Source organism: Saccostrea echinata, unplaced genomic scaffold (genome assembly GCF_033153115.1).
Source record: "Saccostrea echinata isolate AGI-Se365-2 ecotype Australia unplaced genomic scaffold, CSIRO_AGI_Sech_v1 ptg000013l, whole genome shotgun sequence".
Classification (NCBI taxonomy): domain Eukaryota; kingdom Metazoa; phylum Mollusca; class Bivalvia; order Ostreida; family Ostreidae; genus Saccostrea; species Saccostrea echinata.
Window position 1 is genome coordinate 1183177 of NW_026889762.1, and position 20349 is coordinate 1203525.

General features: G+C 32.0%; 1 protein-coding gene across 1 annotated transcript; it reads left to right on the forward strand.

Moving 5' to 3' along the window:
• Window positions 1-834: 834 nt before the first annotated feature.
• On the forward strand, window positions 835-14002 carry LOC133186421 (uncharacterized). The gene is made up of 4 exons (XM_061321672.1): window positions 835-980; window positions 9816-9986; window positions 11351-11460; window positions 13542-14002. Exons 2-4 carry the CDS (start codon window positions 9932-9934, stop codon window positions 13752-13754), a joined length of 378 nt encoding a protein of 125 aa, XP_061177656.1. The 5' UTR covers window positions 835-980; window positions 9816-9931; the 3' UTR covers window positions 13755-14002.
• The last annotated feature ends 6347 nt before the right edge of the window (window positions 14003-20349 follow it).

Sequence of the window (20349 nt, forward strand, 5' to 3'; positions counted from 1 at the left end):
TTTTTAAATTCTTGAGTAGTTATGACATTTGGACTGTAGACCTATTTTTAACCACATTTCTCTATTGATCAATACATCATTTTACTAAATAATATTTATGTTCAATTTGTCACTAAAATTCTACCATGCGTTTCTTTTTTTGAAGAGTATACTTAATAAAATTAAGTTTTGGTTTGAATTTATAGAAGAATTAAATCAATGAAAACTGTTGGCATACATTTAATATAGAGTGCCAAGATTGTATAAAATCTCTTTTTTTCATATGCATGGTAGTAAATTGTGCAACTCGAACAAATCAAGGTTTATTATCTTTGTTTGGCTACCTAGAACGGGTTCTGCATTTTAATAAAAATGTATCTGAGATCATATCATCAAATATTTAGATTCATTATTTTGAACCATTAGCAATCCCTGATCATTTTATTATAACTATAACTTTTGATTTCTTAATAAAAACTTTTTAACAAGACATTATAATTAACAAAACAATCTGCTTATGTGTATTGAATGTTTTCATCACAACTAAATATCAAAGGATGTTTCATACTGAGTTGAATCATCTTATTACGAGGTATTTTAAATGGTTAAAAAAATGTAAATTCACTTATGATTGTAAGGCAAATAAAATCCAATTCACTAAAATGAATAACACTATCTTTTTCTATTTCTGAAACTGTACCTCGACTAGACAAGCAGCCACCCTTTTAAATATTTATATTCCTATCGACCCATATGCATGGCATGGCATACCGACTGATTTAAAAATAGGTGATCAGGGCTGTCATATAGATCGAGATTTTCTTACAAAATGGATACCGGTCTTTGTTGTTTTTGCAGTTGTCTTTTCAGTATTCTCTTTTTGCCTCCAATTGTTTTGGAAACGTGTGCTAGTTTGTCACCATACTGGGTAAAATTCAATGCTTCGTCGGACTGTTTCGTTGGAATCTTGTACAATCTCAACTGTCCTGAAAATACTACAGGTAAGGTCTCACACTAGCGGTGTCAAGAGAGAACGACTGCCTATTCCTATACGGAAGGGTGGTAAAACCACAATGCACTAGTATTTAAGGCTAAAGGCTAAAGGCTAAGGCTAAAGGCATATATTCTCATTTAACAAGGTTATTTTTGGAAATCAATCTTAAAAGTGTTTCCAATGATTACGAAATGCGTGTTATTAATTCAAAATATTCTATTGTGGGAAAAATAATGAAAATGATTATTGTGTTTAATTTTCATAAGTTTATACTATATCTCGAAAAAGTCATGGCATTAGCATTTTCTTTCTAGGAAGCTTGTGGTTCATTTGAAGAAAATCTTTAGTTTAAAATAAGATTCTTACAGCTTGAGAGTGGCATATGCGTGAATCCTTGATATTATGTACCATTTTTAGTATAATATCTGGAAAATCTGCAATTTTAATCCCCATATGCTCAAGGAATCACTTTGATAGAAAGTAGTCTGTTTTGAAAAGCCAAGAATTCCAAGATTATCAAGTGTATTAGATATTCAATTCATAAGCTATCCCTTTTGGAAAACCAGAATGATTTTGTTTATCATTTTTAGAAAATTTAAAGGAAATATGGAGTAACTAAATAAAAATATTTAAAAAACAACCTTTGTTCCATTTTGTTTGTTTACTTTTTTCTTCAAAACTATTCCCACCAAAAATTGTCTAGGAGGAGTAAGGATCCCCTGTTGACCATTCACACGATAGGACCTCTACATTGATCAAGAAAAGGGAGTAATCTCAGTCAGTATAATAGCATAAAATGTCAATTAAAATACTACGCGGGTACGTTAAGGCAGTACACAGATCATATTTCGGCGAATTTAGACTTTTTTCGTAAAATGTAACATTGATAAATCGGAAAAGCCATAGATAAAACATTTACTATTATTATTCATTGTATAGACGTCACTGAGTCTGAGGCTAAAAGAAGCACTCCACTAGGACGTCATCACGTGACGTCTATAAATAGAAAAAATTGCCTTAATGAAAAAGTGAAAAGTTCAACACTACCCTGGGGATAATTTATTTCTTTTTGTGAAAATAATTATGTAAAAACATCACTGGACCATGAAAAGTGCTGCTAGAATCCTACTCTCCAAACACAATAAAAATTATTCTAAAGTTTCGTATAAAACCTTACCAAAATTTTTAAATTTTATACATACGATCAAGGAATTGGCATCAATTTATGTTAACCACACGATTCTAGCAGCACTTTCCAAGTACTATAGAATACAAGCTTTCGATACAAACAAAAATTATGTTTCACAGTATGCGGCGTAGTGTTGAACCTTTGCATCTTTGTTGTTATAGAGCGACAGAGGAAAGGCTGATCGGGATTTCAAGGCACTGTCTCTGTTCGTTATAAGAAAACATGATAAGAATATATCAGCGTACCTGATTCTTAATCTTTAACTCCCTATGAATCATACATAACATTCAATGTATATGCTTTAAAACTCCAATTTCATATATTTGTTTACATGAATTCTCGTCACGTTTCATTTTCCCTCGGCAAATATTTGATCAATAGTTATGACGTCATGGATTTAGTATTTAACCCTCGTGATAAATACTTAGCTATTAATACCACCCAAAAACGACAAGATTTAGTTTATATTATGTTTTTGAATGATTCCATTCATTTCTTCGATCTGAAATTAAACTTTAAATATAGATATTAAGAAATCATTTTTTCTAAAGATCACGTCATACAGCTTACTATGACGTCATATTGTAAAGGCAAGTAGGATATCTCTGGGTGTAGCCTTAACATACCCGCGTACCCAGCGATAAGTGCACACTGTGGGCTAGGGAATGCTTGCTCCTTCATGGCACCTGATCGATCCCACCTTTGATGTTTGTAGTGCACGGGTATGTTAAGAAAACATTCAAATCATTCCTTGGGAAATTTAGTTTTTTTAAAGAAATTCAAGTTTAATAAATTATCAAAGCTGACGATAAAAGGTAAACTATTATTAACTATTGCATAAAGACAACAGAGTGTCTGAGATCAAGAAGTGCACCACTTCGACGTCATCACGAGACTGCTATTAAGAGAAAAATATTCCTAATAAAAAATTAACAGGACAAACCTACTCCAGGGTTTGATAATTTCTTTGAGTAAATAATATACATGTACATGTAGCTGAAAAACATCTCCAATGCCTAAAAAGTGCCGCTAAAATCCTACTGTCCGGTCAGGAAAATTATTATTCCACACATTCGCACAAAACCTTAACCAATGTTTTGCATTATATACATATAATCCGAGATATTTCTTCAAATTATATTAAGCTCACGATTCTAGCAGCACTTTCCAAGTATTATAGAATGCAAGCTTTCGATCAATACAAATATTCCCTTTCGAAGTTTCCGGCTTAGTGCTGTTTTTTTGCATTATTTTGTCACGAATGACAGAGGAAAGGCCGACAGGGATACGTAATTAGCTAACTGTCTTCAACAGAAAATATAATCGATGAAAATAGATCAGCATACCTGTTTAACAAAGTTTAAATCCATGTGAGTCACACAATATTCACGGAATTTTCTATGGCTGGGTATCGGCGAGGAATTTCATACTGAGATGTAATGCGATATTTAACCTCCTTTTATAAGCAAAATGTATATAACTATGAAAATACCTTGTAACAAAAAAGTTCTTGTTGATTTAAGGACATTGATACATAAAACCTTTCATCAACAAGAGGCCCAAGGGCCTTAACGGTCACCTGAGTATAATACAACAATTTAGAGGATCCATAGAGTATAAAATGAACTGAAAGGTGAAGCTTTGTTGCCCAAAAGCAAGAAATAGAGGGTGATCAGGATCAACAAAATAATAAGTCTAGTATTCATTAACAGTTCATAAATTAGATTCTAATCTGTTCCCCATTTATCACTATCAGTGCTTCTGTACTATTTAATTCCTTGTTGAAATCTCTTACATTGGCTTCTCTTGGTCTTTGATGAACATTTAAAAAGACAAGTTATTTCTGTCTCATTTTTATTTATCTATTACTTACAAGTATACCTGATCATTAAAACTATGAAAGTACTTTTTGTATTATACAACAAAAATTCTTGCATAATTCTCTCATTCTATTAACCTTTCAAGTGCATTATTTACAGTGATTAATTATCAAAAGTAAATGGCAAAGGGGAATTACTGCTCTCAGTAGAATATAAATTAATAGAGCCCTGGCCAGGACCAGAACACTTGACCAAATGGTCCAGATGTTAAAAAATCTGGTAAAAATACTCTTCCTTATTAAAACTTTTACTCTTTTTGCCTCTGATATGCCCAGGTGCAGAGAAGATTTTTAAAGAAATAATGCATTTTTATTACAGATTCACTATATTATCAATAGAGCCCCCCCCCCCCTCCCCAGCGAGAAACACCAGATCCTCTCACCCTGGGACCAGAAGCTTGCTCATCATAAGTAATCACTTTGTTTATCTGCTAAACACTAAGAGTAGACAGGATTATTTAATAGAATTAATGCATTTTCACTATATTATCAAGAGCCCCACCCTTACACCAGCACATCTGACCCAGGGGTCATGCAATTCACTACTCTGGAAGAAGCACTCTTGCTCATCATAACTATACATTTAGCTTCTCTGCTTTTTAACCAGGAGCAGAAAAGAATATTTTCAAAGAAATTTTGCTTTTTCACCATATAATCAATAGACCCCCCCCCCCCTCTTTTTACCAGAACCCTTGACCCTGGGGCCATGAAATTCACAATTTTGGAAGAAGCATCATAACAATGTACTTAATTTGTTTAAAGAATACCCAGGGGCAGATAAGATTTTCAAAGAAATAACTCACCTTCACTATAGGATCTATATAGCCCTACCTTAACACCAGAACCCCTGATCCTTGGGCCATGAATTTCACAATTTTGGTAGAGGCATCCTTGCTTATCATAACTATGTATTTAATTTGTTTAAATAATACCTAGGAGTAGAGAAGAAGATTTCCAAAGAAATAATGCTCTTTCACTATATGATCTATATAGCCCTGCCCTAGCACCAGTACCCCTGACGCTGGGGCTATGAATTTCACAATTTTGGTAGAGTCACTCTTGCTTATCATAACTATGTATTTAATTTGTTTAAATAATACCCAGGGGCAGAGAAGAAGAATTTCAAAGAAATAATTCACTTTCACTATAGGATCTATATGGCCCCACCCTAACACCAGAACCCCTGATCCTTGGGCCATGAATTTCACAATTCTGGAAGAGACATCCTTGCTTATCATAACTATGTATATAATTTGTTTAAATAATACCCAGGAGTAGAGAAGAAGATTTTCAAAGAAATAATGCACTTTCACTATATGATCTATATAACCCCGCCCTAGCACAAGAACCCCTGACCCTGGGGCCATGAATTTCACAATTCGGTATAGGGCTCAATGCTTATTACAATCATGCCAACAGTTTGACTGCTTGATGTCCAGGAGTAAAGAAGAAGATTTTTAAAGATAGCACTAATTTTGATGGTTTTAGCCCCACCCCTCAGGCCCCAGGGGGACAGGGACCATGAAATTCACAATTTTTGTACCCCTTCACCCATTGATGCTATATGCCAGAATTGGTTGAAATTGGTTCAGTGGTTCAAGAGAAGAAGCTGAAAATGTTCAAAGGTTTACGACCGACGGACGACTGACGACGGACGACGCACGACGGACGACGACGGACAAAAACAGATGGCAACAGGTCACCTGAGTGACTCAGGTGACCTAAAATTCATATAAGTAAAATGAATACGAAATACTGCTTAGATTTTAGTTTTTAATCAAAGTTTCACAATATTGAGAATTAAAGTGACAAAAAGTTGATAGTGAATGATTGCCGAAATTTAGAATTTTGAACATCGTAGATAGTTTTCAATGTTTTAATATTTTGGAAATTTGATACTCAAATCATTTACGACCAAAATAGGTCCAAAATATATACCGATTTTTTTTTGTCTGTATAATCTGACTCCTTAAATACACTTTTTTTCACCGAAAAACAAAGGCAACCTTTACTGTTTGGCACGAATAAAAACGTTTCTGACATTTTAACTTTCATATTTTCCATTATAAATTCCATGCCTAAACATTTTGCCAGTAAATATATCGGTATTGAAAGAACGTATCGCAATACGGTAATTTTTGTCAACCAACCGCAATATACCGGAATATCTATATTATTGAGCAGTCTTGTATTTACTTCTAACCCCCCTTTTATGTATATTCTTACACGCCCTCTTAGCCAAAATCTCATCATTACACTTCGTTCAAGTCTCAGGTTATTTGCTGAATAGTTATGAAGTCATCGGTCGGAGTTTTTAATTCAAGTGACAGATACAGTATAACAAAATAAAAACATTTTATTTTTGTAAAGATATGCATTTTCTGTTAATTTTCTGGAGTTTAATTACCTTTCTAAATACCAATATGAGGAATCAAGTTCTAAAATTGATATCATCTCGCCTACTTTCACGTCATATTATATCACTGATTTATTAAAGTCGGAAATATCTGACTGTTTCCTTTACACACCTGCAAGCTCTGTTTTGCTCTGCTTCCAAATTGTATTGTTCTTATGGGTTTTATAGGTTTAGTATTTTTCATATTTCATTGCAAACAAGATATATAATCTAAATGTGCTAAACAATTCAAAACAATTATTACATCTGAAGTCCTATATTTTTGAGCGCAAATTTTGAACAAAGATAAACATTTCCATTTTTTTTCCATCTTAGTGACTAACGTAGTTCCATCTGGACACTAATCAGTCTTAAAAAACTAGCTTTTATAAGATACTCATTCTCTAGTGCACGTAAATCTAAACAATGGATCGGGATGAAAAAGGTTAATGTCAATATGATAGTTTATCTCCTCTCAGCATTTTATACACCCTAATGCCATTTAATGACATTCATGAAAACGTGCAAGACTTTCTATTTCTATATTAATAATAATCATTTTGACAATTAAACTTTAATACACAATATATAGTATAAACATTTTATTAAACCATGTATGTGTTAGCTGTACTTACTAGTTTTATACAGTAAATCTTCTCTAAACTGCTGCCAAACTGTATAAAATGGCCAGATAATAGGAATGGCCGGTTTACCGAAAAAATGGCATACTGAAAAATTACAGAGTTACAGTACTTGCAGAATTACAGTTTGAATATATTGTTTATGGCTTATTGATTGATTGTTTGTTGTTTTACATTCCAGAAATTTTCACGTATATATAGAAACCTCACCAAATACCGGTGTAGGGCTTCAAATTTAGTGAGGGATCTTTAATCATAAAATTTATATTTCAGCAATCATTATTGATTTTTTTTTCCAGCTTTTGTTTTTATTCAGTACCCAATTATAAGGCCACTTTTGTTTTCATCAAAATATGATACAACATGGTGTTCGATATTTTGTTATTCATTATGTATTTAGTATTTTTTTTTCCAAAAGTTGTTTGATATCTTACTAATTCATGTACTTACTTGTGTTTACACAAATAAGGCCTTCCATTTAGTCTCGCATGATGACTACCCCTTCACACCACATGTACAGGTAAACAATAAAAAAAAACCCCAAGAGTCCGTTTGCAGTTTTTCACACTTCTGTCATCTGTTTGGTATTTTTCATACCTCTTTCCTGTCATTATTAACCCTTCTGGCCAATGACACTAATGGTTCTTGCAATTTTGTTAAAAAAGTGGCCTGTATGATATGGGAAAAAAATATTTATGTTTCTTAGTACCTTTTGTTCTAGAAAAAATGGCATGTGTTCAGTTTTCAAGGGTGGTGAGTTTTATGAGAATTACTGTGTAGTTTGTAAAGAAATGTTAAGAATTTTGCATGGACATACAATTTCGGCCGAAGTTTAAGGAGAACCGGATTGCGGGGTGGGGGAGGAGTGGGGTTGGGGTTGAAGAAGTTTCACTGTATTTTATTTTAATACATGTAAGTGTATATTTCTATAGTAGACATATCCTTCATTCATTGAGTAGTTTGAAAAAAAGTAAGTCAGCATTCGACTTAATGATAGATTGTATTTGCTAATAAGGTCATTGTATCGACCGTAGAACTTGCGAAATGTTGATTTAAAACAAGACCGTTGATATTCTGTTTCATCAATTTGTTTGTCAAAAGCTTGCCTCGTTTTAGAAATTGTTCATACGTAGAGCATGCTCATGCGTATCGAATCAACTGGGAGATATAAACTCCATATGCAGGTGATGAAGGTATATTGCTACATAAAAATGGGAAGTTGACGATAGAAAAGGTAAATTCATCATGTTTATCACAAAGTTTCGGTGTTAGGTTACCATTAACCTCTTTTTCTAGTAAAATATCCAAATATAAAACATTAAGGAATGAATAATGGTTTAACCCAAAGAATATAGGTTAAGGAGGCTGGGGGGTCAACAAATTAACCACAAATTAACCACCAGATTTAACTTAATTTTTTAGATATGATATCTTAAGCTGTCAACTATCATTTGGCAAAGAAAAATTTCAAAAATTTTAGTTTTCAAATTTGATCATTTTCTATATCTTCATATGGAGCTCTTCTTCTAAAGGAGATCAATATAGTCTAAAAATGGCCACAACCCCCCCCAGCCTCTTTAAGGTGGATCTAGGGATCAATCTATATATAAATGATAAATAAGAGTATCGTCCATTTCCTTGCTATTAAGTCAATTGGTATTACTGTATTGTCTATTCAGTGATGTCCATTTTGGCGGGAAACTACTTGTTACTACACTATTCGTAGATCTTTTCTTAGATGGGTGTATCTGTGTTCTGAAAGCGTCTACATTTATTCTGGATTCTTAAACACCCGTTTCTGTAAGTTAATCCTTTATGAATAAGAGTATTGTCCAATTAATGATAACAATAAACTTATTTAATGATAATAAATGAGTAAAAGTATTTTACTTTTATCTTGCTAAGCGAATGTGAATGTGCTAGATTGAAAGATTTAAGGTTATTTAAGATATCACGTTGAGATTAGTACTGTAAAGTAGTAGCAAGATGTGTTTTAATCTAATTCATACAGACCTTTGAAAAGAAAATACGACCTTGAATTATAATCAACTTATTTATTAGGTATTCATGTAAATAGCTATAAAGGGCATTCTTAGAGGAAGATCACTCATTTCTATACGCTGCATGATATATTAAACTCTTTGTATTCTCAAAATATTGTATTTCAAGATAGAGAAGTATTGTTTATATAATCAATTCAATATAAGAGTTTCAAAGACCTATCATTGTTTGAACGCGTTTCTATAAATTGTTACGTAATGACCTAAATGAATGTTTTATGTTTAAATTTTGGTGTAAAAAGAAGACACTTGTCTATACACTGACCATGTTCTTGTATGTTGTCATTGATATTGTAGAGTTTATGTATAAAAAATCATCTAAATATCTAAAAAAAAAAGTTAGATCATCTTTACATTGTTTAAATATCTCCATGGAATAAAAGAACGAATCCAACACTACATCTTGCAGTTTTATTACTATAAGAACCGGTTACCTCTTTTTGCCTAAATTGTCATAAAAATGTGCCTTTTGTTAGGTTTACATGCCAAATTATAACAAACACACACAAGAAAATGCTGCACACGCTAACCCGTGTCGTTTCTAAGTATTTTATGGACTCAACCAAAAGATTTTATTTTGAATTGTTCAAAGTAAAGCAAGAACTGAAATACCAAAAATAGCTTTAAATAAAAGCATTTTGCTTTTGTATTTTCTTATGACGGAATTATATTTTTCAGGACTAGGATCATCAATCGTAAATCTTCAACTCACAGCATTTGCTTTCACGGTGGCTCAAATCCCATTCTCACTGACAGTTGGAATCGCTTTCCAACTAAAAGAAACCGATTTCATAATGTTTTGTGGTGGCTGTTCTCTACTTTTGTTCTTGGTTTTATATCCAATTTCAGGTATTTTTTCATACATGAAAGACGTCAGCTTTTATATATCATTTGATTGATTGATTTTATGTTGTTTTACGTCCCATTCAAGAATTTATCACTCATATAGAGACGTGATATATCATTTGATAAATACTTTTATGCTGTGTTTTTGAAAAAAAAAATGAACTAAAATTGATTGTAAGTAAAGCTTTCTAAGAAATAACAATAATGGTACCTTTGGTAACATATGTAAAGGACGTTGCATTCTATTACTTTTATATTCTGTGATGTAATGATCTCGAAACGCTCTACTTTCCCCTTTTAAGCTTGCAATCGTGCATGCATCGTTTAATGTAAAAAATGCGACTTTCCATGTAAACTGTGTATTTAGCTTGCAAGAACTTGTTGAGGATTGTGTAGAAATGTGTATTTTCGAGCAAGAGTTATTTGAGAAAATTATGAGAAAATAAAAGATTCAGTCTGAAGTCAGTTCAATATAGCTCACAAATGGCAAGGATGTCAATAATGTGCTGTGTCTATCACTATTCCAATATATCATAATAGTAATACAACTATAAGTGATAATGATAAGTATTAATTTTCTTTCTCTAGCCAAGAAGTCAAATTGGTTGAAATACGTGAAAAGTAGTTCATGTACAACATCTTTAAATACAAGGATGATATTATAGATGAACTTTGCTTATCAATCCTAACTTGTATATGTTTTTGAAATAAAAAAAAATAATTATTCCACACCAAATGTTTTATTACGTAAATTTTAAAGGACTTAATGCATTCAGTTTTAGTCTTAGCAAAAATCAAAACAATTATCATTTTTTAAATACAACTTACTTGCATTTTCGAATCCATGGGGGTTGTTAGTCACCATTCATTTTAATTCATCTTGATTAACAATCTTTTGCATTTTTACGCCAATTCAAGCCAATATTCATTAACGTGCCTCAATCATAAGCACCGCAGACACTATTCTTCAAAATCCTCTACTTATTTCTCTCGGTCACTTCTTTATATTGTAATCCATTCTAGTGGAAAATGACTGAAATGAAGCATGTGTGACAATTCTGAATATATCAAATAATGTTTTGAACGTTTTTATTTGTATTTTAAAAATATTTCAATCAATTCAGATCAAAGATCTATTGCTTTTTAAATTGTTCTGATCATTTTTAATCAAAAAATTAAAATTGAAATAGATAGAATACAAATCAATTATCTGATATAGATTTTGGTTTTGTTACTTTGTATTTTTCAACGCATGATATAATATGACAAAAAAGATTCAACTTCGTAGTTAACCTTTGATAACCATCGATAACATCTTCTAGAGACCTTATATATTCTGAAAGATTTAAATTCCATTTTTGTACAAGGTATCCTTGCCTTTGCGGGATGTATATTAATTCTGAGAGATTACCCAGACTTTGAGAGAGGATGGTCCTTTGACCTCTGTTTGGCATCATCTATTTTAATTTTAATTGAGGTAAAATAATTTTTGCATGAGTTGATGAGTTATGTTACTTTATATAAGGGTAAAAAAGTTAAATATTAATTTTATTATTTGTTTATTTTAATTCATTTTTTAAACATTTCTTTTCTTGTAAAATAGCTCTAAACTAACACTAACAAAAGTAGCCAGGATCTGCAATTTGTATACCATTTGTGATAATTCTTTAACAGTTTTGACATTCGGTTTAAAGACACATCTGTTCGATTAAAAGGACTGACAGGTTTACCTAGCATTTTTCAAAGATTAAACTCAAATCTATTTTTTTTAAATTAAATTTTATTCACAGACCATTCATTTCCAAGGAATTTCGGATAGCTAAAGTTTTAAGTTTTAGTTTATAATGATAAAATGTAAATGTCAGGTGTACTGTAGACATATTTTTTTGGCGTTGGATTAATTTCCGCTATGTACGTTATCACAATTTTTCCGCAAAATTTTTCCCAGCGTAACTAAAATTTATTCAGGACATCTAATGAGAATTCAAAAAACCCGTGTAATTTTGTACTTTGTTTGAACAGAAATTGTAATTCCGTTGTATTATGACCCCGTACGTTTAGAGTATTTTCATATTGTATACTTGTAAAACTTTCTGTTATGTGTTTTTATGTTGCATGCATGTATGGGCAGATATTAATTTTTTTCAACGAGTTAATGAATGTAGATTTGATTAAACGCATTCTAAATGTGCTAGTGATAAGTTGTTTTATACAAAACAATAATCAGTGTAAATGTATTTATTAGCTGAAGCTCTTTTCTCAAAATCTTAATTTAAAAAATACTTTATTATGATATAATCAACATCGAATAGGAGAGTCTTTATAAGTCATCTGCATGGTACAAGATTAAAGTCATTCTAGCTATTTAGTTATATAACAGTGGACATCTTTTAAAGACTAGTTATAATTGCTTTCCACAAGGATGCGGAATAGAATACACAGCCAAATGAGATATGGAGATAACAACAGTTTTCAAGCTCAGAAGTCCCTTCCATTCGAACAATGCAAATCAGGAACAGAGCAAACACGGACCACTAGGTTGCACAACAGTATTAAATTTTGCTATACATTCTTACCAAAAATGCGCAACTTTCAGTAGGTGGTCTTTATTTAAAACAAAATTTCAAATCTTGTAAAAAAATTCTTTATATAGATTTTAGTACCAAAAAATACATAACCATCCAGCAAGGCACGCATGTTTGTTTCGGTCGAAGTGGAACAGGTGCTTGAGAATTAAGTTCACGACCTAATCATTCCCCACTCAAATACAGTATAAAGAAAAATCAGCATGCCTTCAATTATAATGAATCTGGTTAATACAGGAAGATTACATATAATTTTCATCTCATAAAATACTTAAGATCCAGTTTCATGCCAAAATGTCCGAATTGGGAGGGGAGATTCAGGAATTATTTTGCGTCCGCCATGGTTTGACGTGAACTTCAATTGAAATACTGTTGTGACACCCTTAAAACATCAGAGGTAGATTTAGGAGTGGGCATCCCCTGACGACCGGTCACACCCGCCACAAATGTAATATCCTCTGTGAAAAGAAATAATCAGAACATATTCCTAACCTTTGCATGTTTTACGCTATAAGTAAGAGTGACTTGACCTTGACATGAACGATAACTACGATATGTTAGATACGACCTCTGCTTTTCCGGCACTTATGCTGCACTCTTTGCTTGCTTTAATTTGCAGTTGTGTTTGTCAAAATTTCTCTATACTCATATTGTTATAAATCTTTTGCTTTAAAATACAAATATCATTAAAGAACACGAGTTTTGACTCATTCTGTCGCTTTAAACAATACGTAAAGTTATATCTCCTTATAAACTGACTACAGAATTTTTAACATTATTACTGAAGTAAATTTAATTCAATTTTCTCTCTTAATTTTTATGTGCATACGGTGCGAGTTCCAGAGACAGGGATATTACATCAAATGATTTAAGCAGGCTTATGGGGCAATATAAAATGACAATTTTTAAAAGTAAATAAATTGACTAGGTTTTATTTTACTTTAAGAATAAAGAGTTATTTTCTTCTTTCCAGATTATCATAACTATGGCTTTTATTAGGGTAATAGGATCCTCAAAAACTAAATCTGACGGGAAATCTGAAGAGGCTTTCGAAGCAAAGGATAACAATAAAGATGCTGAAGCACAAACACAGTCCAACACTCATGGATACAGCATAATGAGATTCGCTCAAGTGGCAATTACAGTGGGAGCTAAAGCTGCTAAAAATGTCATAGGGGTGAAGTAGTGAACACAGAGTTACTTTGTGCAGTGAAATGGTATATGATGGTCCCGAATTATTTATTAAATTAAATATTATGAATTTTATCATCGCATTGATGGCAAATATATTGTGAAAATCCTAAGCAAAATAGCCCAAATGTTAGCTTAATATTAACAATTTTAGTAATATCTAAAACTTTACATTATTAACCCCCACTTTTAATTTTCTTTTCTGAATATATAATATTACTTCGACCATTCTGTTTCAATTCAGTAAAAGCGTAAGTCTTTTTAAAAAAAAATGATTCAATTTGCTTGTTGAATTAAAATGACATATTTTGAGTGCAGAACGGTCATAGAATTGACTATGAGAAGAGGTTTGAAATTTTTTCGTTGTCACAAATTTTAATGTGTCTATTCAAGACAAAAAAAAGACTGTATTTGGTCCCAAGATTTATTATTACATTTTGGAGGAAAACATCGAAAATAGTATTTATTTGTCAGACAAGGAACTTTAAGAAAATTTGAAATCACAAAATTTTACCTAAACCAAAACCATCAAAACGATAAATTAGAGTGCAGGCCTTTTGACTTTATATCATAGACAGCTGCTTTTTCAATAAAAATGGAACTTGAAATATATACTTACTTTGTCATTGGTTATTTGCAAAATTATTTTGCTAAAAAAAATTCTGATTGTACAAACAAGTACTCTGAAGTTGATAATAAAAGTTGCATGAGTTTCAGATTGACAATACCTATGTATAGTTTGCAAATCTGCAAACAATCTTTTCAAATTCCCATGAGTACCAATTGCGCCCCGTTATTAGCAGAAAACATATTTTTGTATTCAAGTGAAACATAGTTTATTTAAAAACTTCTACATGAGAAGAAGAAACCGCTTGCTTTGGTCTTCAACTCGACATTTACATATAATCGACGACGTATTATCAATTAACTACAGTTACTCCAATTCATTTGTCGATTCAATATATCCCAATGAACTTGAAGTATAAGACACCACAGAGTCTGACACATCTCTTTCATATTTAGACATTTTACTAGAAAAGACGTTAATGGTAACCTAACAACAAAACTATAATAAATATAAGGACCTCAACGTTTCAATCGTCAACTTACCTTATTTATTTATCAAAATACCCTAATAATCTGAATATGGAGTTTATCTTCAATCGTTACGCAAGAGCATGCTCTAAGTACTATCAATTTTTAAAACGAGGCAAGTTATTGACCAACAAGTTGATCAACAGTCTCGTTTGAAGTCATCATTTCGCAAGTTTTATGGTCGATACAAAGACCTTATCAGCAAATACAATCTATCATTAGGTCAAATACTGACTGATGTCGTTCATACTAATTATTAGGCTATTATTTACACACTGAAACTTCTACGGATTGTTCCGTTTACTCTATCATGACAAGACACACGGCGGGTGTGAAAGGTATGCTTACTCCTCAATGGCACCTGATTCCGCCTCTGATGTTTCTGGAGTCCATATTTGCTCTGCTCCCAATTTCTATTGTTTACATGGACAATAAGCTTGAATACTGTTCGTTCTCTCCATATTTCACGCAATTACAGTGCAAAAGGTCATAATTGATGATGCGTAGCTCCAAATGAAGCGTATTGATCCCCACATTTTATTTTAGTTTTTAATTACGCTATGTATGTACATACAAAAATGTACCCGACAATTTTTTTTGACATTTGCAAGATCCATCCTCCTTAATAGAAAAAAATGGATGTGTTGGGTTTATATACCTAAGAAAATTTTAACTGAATTAAGTACTTGGAATTTTTATGCAACACTTAAAAAACTATAAATACCTTTTATGTGATCATGTAGTCACATCGTATGTTGCAATTGCCTGGTTTATATTCAAATCTTAGGAATAAAATTTAAAACCTAGCTTGCAACTGATGGATTTTTACAGAGGATATTTCGCATTGAAAGCTATCTTTACAAACCTTATATACTCATTGTTCCGAGGTCATTGCACAGTAAAATTGTAGCAACAGGTAACTTCATGGACAAAAGTACTTTCATAAAGTAGATAAAATTATTAAATGCAGAAACGTCAAAACGCTTACAGTTAAGGCAGTATTTTTTGCAGAAAGGCACTGAAAACAGAAGTTCAGCTGTCATATTTCTCAGCATAAAAATCTACTTGACATATCAAATGTTTTTTTAAAGAGTTTGTCCTTGGTTTTAAGGAGAATGACCTTGACATGAAGAAATTTATTCATTCGTTTTATTTTTCAAAATTTGTATATTAATAAATAAATTCATTATTTACTACATATCTTAAAGTAAAACAATGGTCAGACTTCTTTTGTATATAGAAAAATATTGCTTTCTACTGTGTCCGCATGAAGTTTACGGGTCTATAAATGGGAATATATTAGCATAGATTAAAGAAATGCATGTGGCTATGTATCTTTTTCATAGTTTTCAGAAAATGAATTTTGAGTTTAAAATTTTCAAAGGAAGTTTTCTATTCCACTTTGAATTTGGATGGGATTTAACGTACGTACATTTCGAAATAAATTAATAAACAACACACCAGCAGTCTCTCATAAGACTGTAGTTCTGCTGTTTTTTCGTAATAGAAAGAAAGCAGCATCTGGACTTCAAATTTCGAAGCTGAAGCAACATCAACACATAAAATTAGGATCCTTGGTTAAGATATCTTTTGTACCAAGATTTAATATAAATTCAGAAAAAAAAGAAAGGGAGCATTTGGAAAAACAATATTTTGACATTATCCTTTAATAATTTAATTTTGGTTGTAACGTGTCATTTGATTGGATAAAAAAATTAGAATATAGCGTTTAACCTGGGTTGCCTACTTCACAATGACTTACGACAAAAAACGTATCAATCCGCTTGACGTTACATTTAAAATACGTACAATTTGAAGGCATTTTTGAAGGAGAAATTGTCTTATTTTTTACACTTAATGATGGAAAATTAAATTATAAGGAATGGATTTAATGCTACCCAATTTATACTAGTATAACCTGGGTTGGAACAGTTTACGTTTTTTATAAATCGCTTCGCGGTTTATAAAGCGTAAACTGCCCCAACCCAGGTTATACCAGTATACCTTGGGTAGCTATTAAATTCATTCCTTAAATAGTAAAGAATGCAACAATGTTCATCAGGAAAACCACAGAGACATGCAGAACTATGTATCTTATTCTTACAGTAGTCTAACTGTACCTATTCAATCGGCCCAAACATCTAATTGTCTAATTTGTACAAAGTTTTTATATATGAAAAAAAAAAAACCCCATAGAAGTTGCATTTTTACAAAAAAAAAATCGTTCTCTTTTTGAAATCACTCGTTGTCAATATCAAAGACTGATATACAACTAGTATTATGAGTCTTTCTACAGTCTACCTGTGCATCAAGTTCTATTGAAATCGGACAAAAACTATAGAAGCAGCATCGTTTTGAAAAAAAAAAATCACAGAAGTGTCTATTTTTAGTGAAAATGGCAATTCTTTTCTTTTAAATCTAAAATCAACATATTTCATTATGTATTTTAGAATAATCTACTTGTGTAACTTGTCTTATTAAAATTGGACCAACAATGTAGTAGTAGCATTTTGAAAACAAAAATACAGAATTTTCTATTGTAGTAACCATGGCAACATAGTTAATCAAAATGCTTTCCACAGAATTTATGTATTTTAGTATATAGTCTTCTTCAGTCATATTGAAAGTGGACGAGCACCTAAGAGGAGTAGCGTTCTGAAAGAGTTCCACAGAAATTTCTTATTTAGGTAACACCGCTCATAAAAATCAAACACCGTTAAATAGATTATGTACATTTATCTTATTATAGCCTACCGATGTACTAAGTCTTATTTGAATAGGACAAAGGCTGTAGGAGGAGTAACGCTTTGAAAAATTGGTTTTGGATGGACAGACACTTGGGCAGATAGACAAACATCTTACTAAGCTCTTCTCGTTTCTGACCAGTGGAAGTAAAAACTGAGTTTGGAAAAAAAAAATATCATTCATGTTTTAATAATATTTACAATTGAACAAAGGACCTTCATTTTATTGAAAACTGTAGCAATAAGGTTGAACTACTTAAATATTGCACACGCTACCGATGGACAAGACAAAAGAATGATGGGAAGACTTCATGTTTTCCTATTTTCCGAGCACGGGAATATCAGCATGACGTCACACGATAGTGAAATAAGCAATTTAAGAAAAAAAAAAAATCCAAAAAAAAAAAATCTGTTACCAATCAAGCAAAATTAATAATTATATTCAAAGATTTACAAAATACCTCACTGTATTGACCATGGCCTGTATTTATATCATACTAGGCTGTTCCAAGGACATATGTGTCGTCTGCTTTACTTGTAGCATCATTGAACAACTTAATGTACTAAATGTCTGACTCATGTACAGAAGAGGGTACAAGAAACTTTTTACAGGAATTTTAAATGCAGGTAGCAGGGAAAATTTAAAAGCAAAAAACCGTACATCACAGAGAAAATGAAAGAAAAGCCGCAGTGGCTGCAATGGCATCTTACAGAGTCAATCAATAAATCAATATTGCATTTGGAAGTATGACTCTTACACTATTTTGTGATATCAATGTTATCTCCACTTTTCATGTCGTTTTGGTAACAAGTTTTTAAAATGACTCAACAAAATATATATGTTCATATTTTTGCTATTGAAATGTAAAACGGAACAATTCAAAGTTGACTAATAAATGAATTGATTATTTACTAATAAGTCACTTATGTATTGATATATTTTGCAAATTCTATGCTTGAAACAATGACTTTGTCAGTAAATACAATCTATCGTTATGGCAAATGTTGAATGGCGTTTTTCATACAAATTGTAAGGCCTTTTTTCACTGAATTGTCTACGGATTTTTCCGTTCGCGCGACCATGATAAGGAGTATATGGCGAGTGTGACCTGTCGGCAGGGATACTTACTCCTTCATGGCAAATGATCCTACCATCCATGTTTTTAGAGGTCCTTGTTTTATCTCTGCTCCAAATATGTATTGTTTAAAATGGACGTTTGATCTTGATGACTGTCAAAATTTCAGAGAAAAAGTTCAACCCAAAACATCAAAATACTAAACAATCAAGATGCTATATCATTTGAAATTGCTTAGTTTTGCTTAGTTTTTGCCCAAGCATTTTCTGAATATGATTTATATATATCATTTACTTTACCTTGCGTCTTATACAAATTTTGAAATGTCATTGGTCAAGAACACTGCACAGAACAAAATCATGCTCTCTATTGATATTATGTTGTTAGTGTGTCCCTCAATGTACCTACTGACTAGATATCAAATCAATATACCAATTGATACTCCTCGACCAGTATGCATTTATTCAAGGACCCAATATATTTCCGTATTACATGTACGTCTTTAAGTGTCTAGCACAAAACTAAAAGTCCCTTAACCAACCTATTATGTAGATTTGAACATCATTTTGGATTTAAGAAAGAATACAGAAATCTAAACAATTTGTTAAGAGAAGTATTAATTAGGATTAATTATTTACTAACCGAAATTCTAGTGTCGTCATACGTCTTGCAGAAGAACTGGTTCCTAAAACCTCAGTCACCTTTCTTCCAAAAAAAAAAAAAAAAAAAAAAAAAAAAACCCAAAACAAAACAAAACAAAAAAACCCAAATCCCGACCTTTTCGGATTCAAAAATGGGATTCTTCGGGCGATAGTCGGCAGTTCTTGCCCGCTTGTGACCGACAAATTTTGTGCACGTCGGACCCAGTTATATTTTTTTGCGTCGATGGCCGATTTCTTCAATTGAAGCAGACTTTGAATAGTCCATCGAGCAACCTTTGATCAGCGTCCGGACATAAGCAGACAGTTTGTAAAGTCGGTCGTCGGTCGGTCGACATTTAGGTATTTGGTTTTAATAAATGTCGGCAGACGGTGAAAATCAAACTGCTTCAGCACTCGATGATCGGGTGACGGTTGGCCGACTAATAAATATTTAAACCTTTACAGTCATCGGTATTCCTAAGAATTATTGAGGCTGCTCCGCATCACCCAATACTAGTATCAGCCGATCATGATATTTTAGCCGAGGATTTAAGAATAATTCAGTCGCCAGACTATCGAATTAACTTTGACCCAGGTATAAAACAACTTACAGTAGATTTTAGAGTTTCAATTTATTTTTAAAAATCAGGACGGAACATGAATATGATTTTTAAAAGAAACACGAATATGCTACAATAACTTAATTCTAACAGCAAGGGAAAAAAAATCTCAAAATTTAATACAAAACTAGAATCTTGGGTCCAACAAAAACTCTGAAAAAGGGAAAGATAGGAGCAAAACACTGTAAATGGTTTGATGTTTAAAAAATAAGCTAAATTATTTTGGGAGAGGGCTAAAAAATAGGCAAAGAGAAAATTTTTTTTCTATACAAATTGTTGTCAAGTTCATGTATTTTAATGAATGTTTTGAGTACTTTTGAAAAATCTCTTCATCGCATACATGTTAAACATGCGACCCGTACATACATATGATTTAACTTCTTGTTTGATTATCTTAAAAGTGCTCTACATTTT

Excerpts from the sequence above, each read along its gene's own strand:
- LOC133186421 (XM_061321672.1), top strand. The coding sequence starts at position 9,932 with ATGTTTTGTGGTGGCTGTTCTCTACTTTTGTTCTTGGTTTTATATCCA. Across the intron at positions 9,987-11,350 it reads GGTTTTATATCCAATTTCAG|GTATCCTTGCCTTTGCGGGA; the intron begins GTATTTTTTCAT and ends TTTTTGTACAAG. Across the intron at positions 11,461-13,541 it reads CTATTTTAATTTTAATTGAG|ATTATCATAACTATGGCTTT; the intron begins GTAAAATAATTT and ends TCTTCTTTCCAG.